The sequence below is a fragment of the Wolffia australiana genome, chromosome 9 (assembly GCF_029677425.1).
Source record: "Wolffia australiana isolate 7733 chromosome 9, ASM2967742v1".
NCBI classification, from domain to species: Eukaryota; Viridiplantae; Streptophyta; class Magnoliopsida; order Alismatales; family Araceae; genus Wolffia; species Wolffia australiana.
Window position 1 is genome coordinate 15481273 of NC_135843.1, and position 7438 is coordinate 15488710.

At 41.6% G+C, this 7438-nt stretch overlaps 1 protein-coding gene across 1 annotated transcript; it reads right to left on the bottom strand.

Annotated features, from left to right (window-relative positions):
* Positions 1 to 6160: 6160 nt before the first annotated feature.
* On the bottom strand, positions 6161 to 6582 carry LOC144707417 (putative transcriptional regulator tpeD). Its single transcript, XM_078580517.1, has 2 exons — positions 6346 to 6582; positions 6161 to 6262 (listed from the first exon to the last, which is right to left on the bottom strand). Exons 1-2 carry the CDS (start codon positions 6580 to 6582, stop codon positions 6161 to 6163), a joined length of 339 nt encoding a protein of 112 aa, XP_078436643.1.
* Positions 6583 to 7438: the final 856 nt, after the last annotated feature.

A 7438-nucleotide genomic window follows, 5' to 3' on the forward strand; every position in this document is an offset into this window, starting at 1 on the left:
TCTATACATAACTTGTGGTACATCAGCCTTTAAATATGACTTGACGACTACAACTGAACCCCAATCATGGACCCATTCCAACCGCTGTACTCCTTCCTCGCCATGTCAACTGCCTTGTCAGCTTCCCATGCCCTGACTTACATGAGTCGCGATAGCGATAGGAGCACTCAAAATACAAAGAAGACATGTTAACAAGGATGGGATGGGTCTTACTACTAGATCTTCTTTAATAATGGTCATTGAATGACATCATATCCATATATTTAAAATAAGGCTGAGATGCCACTCAGTCAAGGTGGGTCAGCTAAAACCAGAACACGATTCCTTTAAAAATTTGCCTTAAAGAACGTCATTCTAGGCCGTGATCTCATCGTTACTTGTTTGACCCGCCAGTCCTAAGGTCAGAAATATGACAGGTAGATATAATCTTACATCAAGGGATATAAAAACACAAGACAATACAAAAATTGGGATATGTATCGTATTTAATTAGACGATTGACCTCTCTAGGTGTGGTACTTCCCCATTTGTCTTTATGGACCTTGTATTGGGCCTCTAGGAGTTCTTTCTGGTGGCCGATGGCTTATGGTTAGTGCCGGCTCTTCTTGCAGGAAGCCAGGCTTGAGCGCGTAGCACTTGTTTGACTGTGGCTGGCCTGGACATTGCCATAATTTGGCTAAAACAGCTTCCCATTGCCATAAACCCTAAAACAGAATTTTTTTTGTTTTTATTTTGACATAGATAACATTTCTTGCTGCCCTCCATCAATTTATTTTCTTCTTCAGCCATAACCCCTCCAGCAGTATAGATGACTTACTACATAGACCATTAGTATTACTAAAATTAATATTGTTTGGGAGACATTTTTTAATAAGGGATCTTGGGCTTGTCAATTATGTAAAACCTACATAGAAAATTATTTGTTTTCATACTTGCTATATTTAGTGCATAAGGTGCAAATTATTGTGTACTTTAATATAATACACATCAAATTATCCTAAAATGATGAAACATGTCTATGATTACATTGCATAATATTGGTCCATCATCACAATGGTGACATAGGATGTTTTGTTTTATATTTCTATAAACAATTTCCATTTCAGATGATCTTGTCCGAGTTGTTGTATTCTGCATGTCTACCCTATCATCTGGGGTAGGGGTATCCTCTAACGGTATATTTAAACATGACAAATCATAAAAAATATGGATTGGAACTCGATGGGTTCACGCCATCCACTCCATATTGACACAGATTGCTTTTCTTTCACTATGCGGAAGTCTCTTGCCCAGAAAAAATGAGTTTTTCTCTAACACCGAATTATCCTACTTAATTGCTGATTCATGACTGAAGCCAGCCTGTGAGGCAGAAGAATAGCACCCTCTGTCATTTATTTAGTGTTAGTGTCCAGTTTGCTCGACCCTCCCTTTCATGGTCATCGTATCTCTTATTTTCTCTCCTCCACATTTTTTCTCTATGGTCATTTATTTCTCACTTCATCTTGTCACAAACACACTTTATTAACTTTACTGAGCGTATAAGGTAGGCAGTCGTAATTTGAAATATAAAAAGTACATTTTGGAGAAATTGACGACGGGCACGAGACTTTTCCTCCTATAAAGTCAACCAGTTATAACCATCAGCGATACTTTGTCCTCCGCCACAACACTAATATAAGAAATATTTAACAGTAAAGTTCTTTCACCAGACATATGACAAGCAGATTCCGAAGAGTTCAGGCAAGGATTAATTAAACACCATTGGAATCTTAAAAATTCATGGTGATTCAAGTAAAAAACAAATATTCACCATGTTATTACAGGTTGAGTTTCTTGTTCCCTCAATAAAACGACAATAATAGCCGCATTGCATTAAATGCCAGATCCAAGTTGCTCTAACCCCAAAGGAAACTCTCGCCAGTATTGAAGTACAAGTTGTTAACCCATCACATCATTGGCCCTCTCCGGCGATAATATATCCACAGCTGTAGTGATGAAAATAGCGAGCAAGTTGTGGTCGCAAGAGCCCCCCGAAATTACTATCCCATGCGCATGGGAATATCTGATGACTCATAGCTTCTGTTCATCTGTATGCTATTTGTGACGGTCTAGTCTGAAAAGCTCAAATTCCCACTGGGTAGCCTTCCTCTCGTCAAGCCCACCTCCAGCGCCTCGAAGACGTGACTCACCTCCTCCATCATCTCCACATCCTTCACCTTCCCCTTCTCCCCCGATGTCTCCACCTCATCCACTTTCCCCACCTACGACGCCGTCTCCACCTCCTCCACCATCCCCTCGTCGTTGGAACAGTTGGTGTTAAGCACACAGCTTGACATTTTGTCACAACCCTAAGGATTCATTATTTATTATATGTGAATGCAGTTCTCGTCGTCATTCGCTAGTACTCGTCATTCAATGGTTATACTCGTCATTAAAATAGTAGTCGGCTTCATTCGCTACCGTAATGAAAAGGGCTATTGAGTAATACATTCACTTTCATGAAAACAATCAAATAAAACACTCCTAGTATTTTTTGCTAGTCGTCCCAGTAACTTTTGGTGTTCTTTACATATAATCATTGCTGCCAGACCTTAGCAATACTAAGCAAATACTCGTCATAGAGAATAGGAAAACATGAACGAAGGAAAGGACAAGTCAAAAAAAAACCTTGCTCCACTTTTTCATAGCTCCAAATTGTTCGTTGTAACCAAACACTGTGAAATATACAGGGAAATGTTTGAAGTAATTTCCAATAAATGGCGGGCCCAACTTTTGCCAACATCAGATGCGCACAGTCTAACCCATGATATGGACATCTTTGCATGCCAATGAGTTGAACTGTCACTTTCACACAACACATAGTTTTTGTGAGCATGTCAACGAACTAAACTTTGAAGGTGATGTGGTGTACACATTGCTAGGTTCGGCATGCCTTGATATGGATAAAAAAATCAAAACATTCTGCATTGGAAGACCTAAATCAGATCTAAACCCAGTGTGCAGGTGAGTCTGATTATCCTCGATAATGTTTTCCCCTTTATTTTCAAGGGAACTCTAATTCAATGAAATGAATAAAGTGGGGTAGGGATATAATGAAGAATTAGGCAGACCACATAGTTCCAGAAAGGGAGTTCAGGGACTAGTTCAGCTTAATCCGTTTAATAGTAAAGATACGTAGAAGTCCTTTCAAGAAAACTTTATTCCAATATGCACCATATTTTGACAGTACATTTGTTACACATTTCACATGAGACAAACAAAGTGGATGGTCTTTATTCGGAACATATCCACCCCTCTTGTCATATAGGGAAGAACCAATTAATATCATTTCAACACCTAACAGTGGGGATGCCAAAAGTTAAAGGGTTTTATATTATCGTGGCCTAGGCTAACAAGTCGGACCTAAGCGTATGCGACATATGAGTCATCATCCATGCCCTACCACTAGAAGTAGCTCCCTAGATCAAACTCCTAGTATGTATAGCTTTTCAGCTTTTGTGTAACCTTGTACAAGGAAACTTTAATCAGACGCCCTTGTGAGTGATTGCAATACATGCCTCTATCCTTTGAGCTTTATCGTTGCTGTTGCATTGACGATGGTCAGGCTGAGGTTGCCTAACATCCTATGGCCTGTAGGAGTGGTGCCAAGGAAACGGGCGGAATTGGTCAGGCTTGTAGTAGTCTTGCTAAGCGTTTTATCCAATTCACGCATTCGATGTGGCTGGTGAATGTGGCGCTAGATGGTCGTACTGCCCACAGTGAGTCACACAAGCATAGGGCATCGTAGGGTTGGCGATGATAATCATAATGATCGCCACAATAGTGGTAACTGTTGGGTGCGGGCACCTCGTCCCAAGTTGGGCATCTTCCCCTTTATCATATTTATTTATTTACTGATTTAAATAAGAAATCTTCTTTTATTGTACAAAGATGTGTATGAAAAAACATACAAAATGATTAAGTATTGATGTCGTTGTCGAGTTTTAGACTATTTTTGCGAAGTCAACCAAACATTCATTTAAAAAGTGAAGATTAAGTTAACATTATCCAAACATACAACCAAACAACTAAACATAACATACATAATAGGTTCTCATTCCATAAGCCATCCGTTTCCCCCGCCGTCTCTTTCTGGTGATGGATGTAGCTTTTTGTTGATAGTATGAGCGGCTTGAAACTCGACAAAGTTGATCATTGTCGAGGTGAAGTTGTACTAGGTCCAATAGGTGTGGTCTGACCATGGCTCATAAAATGGATCACGCCTCAATAGGATGTGTGGATCTCGTATGGGCTTATTTGGGTTGAGGTGAAGGCTTGCTAGGATTCGTGCTGTACTGGCATCAATTAACTCTATTTGCTCTGGTGATAATTGAGGGGCATTGATAGTGTTAACTTGGATATTTTCGCCAGACCTTCCATTATTATCCGTGTCATCTTCAGAACCAGAGCTAATGACGTGCACATTTTCGTCTTGTGATGTCTTCGTCATGCGTTGGAGGAGAAGACGCATACTTCAACGTAGTAGGCGTCGATGTTTTATTGCTTGTTTGTCCCTTGACGCCATGGCACCTGTTACGGTCTATATGGCATAGGTAATATTGGTTGTAGTACACAAATAAGTACTCAAATATAAACTCAAAAGTATCATATGGTAAACATGCTCTAGAAAATGCAATTGTACTAGGGACAAAGTCCTACAAATAAGTGTTTAGCAGTGTTTGGGAAAAGGGTTAGATTCGTCTTCACATTGCTGCCCACGGAATTTATCGTAAATCCCATGTAACGCAGCATCACTAGAGTTCTACCGTTTGAAAGCTATCACGACATCTGAAATAAAAAGCCATCTTAATGTAACATCCATATGAGAAACTTAAGTTAAGATAAATTAGAATCATACCTGATGTATCTGGGTGAACATTAATGTCACCCTCAAGGCAAATGTCATACCATTTAGTTTTTCGTTCTCGACACCAACACTTCACATAGACAAGTGCCTCAATACTCATCCCCTCCAAACGTGATCTCCCATAAGTGACAACTGCTCTACCATCACAAAATAACCGCTCTGACGGAGCTCTTGTAGCAGGCACTGTTAAAAATTCACGTGCAATTCTGGACAGTGCTGGATAGACAAGGACACCCTTACTTCCCCACCAGGCACATGCAGAGTCTCCCCCTCCTTGGTGGGTTGTACGTAAGATTGTCTCCAGTTCCTCCAAATGAGAAGCTGGCGAGGTTCTTCCTGTACACGGTTCGCTGCTAAGAGCCTGATTGACCCAAGCATTTGATGGTTGTTGCTGTGGAGACATGGTTGTATCTCGTCGATCATGGGAAGATGACGGCGTACTAGGGAGAATTCCACGGACAAAGGATATGACCTTCAAATATGAAGCCTCATCAAACATTGACCCCTTGCGAAATGGGTTGGGCAATGAGGCAGCAAGGATGGCATTATTGTTCCACAACAACTTCTTATATTCAGCTAGTTTTGTTTACATAGCGACAACTGTATGCATCAATGATGTGCGTTCATCTTGTGGAAGCCTCTTGCCTGTGAACAGCGTGGACACAGCAATCCGCTTCGTTGCGTGTACATATGCCCATCTAATGCTCGCACGAGGAGAAGGACATCCCAATGATAGACTCCTTCGACCTACAAACATGGTCGGTTGTGTATGCAAAAGGTCCCAATAAGAAGGCAAAGTCCTTATGCAATTCCCATTTATCACGCGAGATCTTCGTCTGGCTCCCCCTGTCGTGAAGAATTCAGCCCCTGCATCAATCACATCCCTTTTGGCAATAGCTTCTTCTAGCATCTCGTGCGTGCTACTCCATCGTGTTGGGCAGTCAAGCGAGGGCAATATTGGATTCAATTTATGTGTCCTGCCTAAATCAGCATATATATCCGTTGTTTTGTTGATCGTCGTATAACTCTAACTGTTGATCTCACTTTAGTTACTATATCCCCAATCTAACTACTGCGCCGGTGCAATGAGATGTCCTCTTCATCCTCCTCCCTTTCTGATTCACTGTCATACATGTCGGCAGTCCTAGCGATATCACTCTCCTGCTCGACTATGGGTGCCGTAGTGGGTATAGAGAAGCTCTTCAATGCAGCTTGAACAGCAATGTTCACGATGTGTGCGATGCATGGAACATGTCACCTAGCACTGAACCCCGTGTTCCTTCCACGCAGCCTTCTTCCTAATATGGCCATCATTCTCTTGTTGCTTGACGCGTTATCACTAGTAACGACACGTAGCTGTAATGGAAAGCACATTAAACATTATAGCATGCATTGGAAAGTATCAAACACAAAGGTCCTAACAGTATTACATTACTCACCATTGTGTCGAGTCCATACTCTTCAAGCACCTCGGCAACAACTTGTGCCATAGACTCATCGTCATGCATCCCACAAAGCTCGCGAATGCCAAGGACAAGTTCACGATATGTCCAACGAGCGTCTGTCCAAATAATTGTTATGCCCAAAAGTCTACAACCATTTTCCGTTGTCTGAGCATCAGCTGTGATCGCCACACGATCGGCATCTGCTAATATGCGAATGATCTCCGCCTTCATCCTCACAAACAACTTCAGCGTCCATGCCTTGATGACTCGGGCCCTCGGTGAGGGTACCTTGCTCTATGTCACAAATCGCCATGTCTCCTTCCAAGCATCTGTATCAACCCAACACCATGGCAAGTCTGTGTGACAAACTAGACGACTAATGACATCCTTGGTCTCTCCCGGTGTTCGACCACTCAATGGTTGCCTACCGCCGAAGAGACCTGATGTCCTGTCGTCTACTAAGCTGTCTATACATCGTTGCGTGCTAGTGCTTCCCTTTAGCGCATCGTGTTATTTCGGATTGACAAATTTGAAATGACGCCAAAAGAGACTTGTACTACCATCAGTTGGGCGCTAAAGATGTGTCGGCTTTGTCGCATTCTTCGTGCGACAAATTTCACACTCGTATGTCGAACCCCCAACAACCGTGAAGTACCTTAGAATAGGTGATCGTTTTGCTCGTCCATGGTCCTCCGAGACATCAATAGTATGCACTGTTGGTAATTCCTCAAATTCTGACTCCTCCTCTAATTTGAGGTAAAGTGCTCTTTGTCGTTGACATGGCAGCTGGGGGGATGACGTGTACGGTGTATGTGTAATGCTGTAATGTACGGATGAACTATTCCCTCACATAAACATGTAAGGTCTGTAAAGAAACCTACGTCATTTGATGGACAAATAAATTATGCAGTTTATAGGTATATAGCTACGTCTGTAAGAAGTAGAAGTGTGAATGAATAAAATACATAGTACTTTCAAGATCCTTCATAAAATTATGATGAAATAAATGAATGACATAAACAATGATGAAACAATAAAATAGATCGATGAATGTACGGCGGTTTACTCTGAGTGAACAAGTAGACGC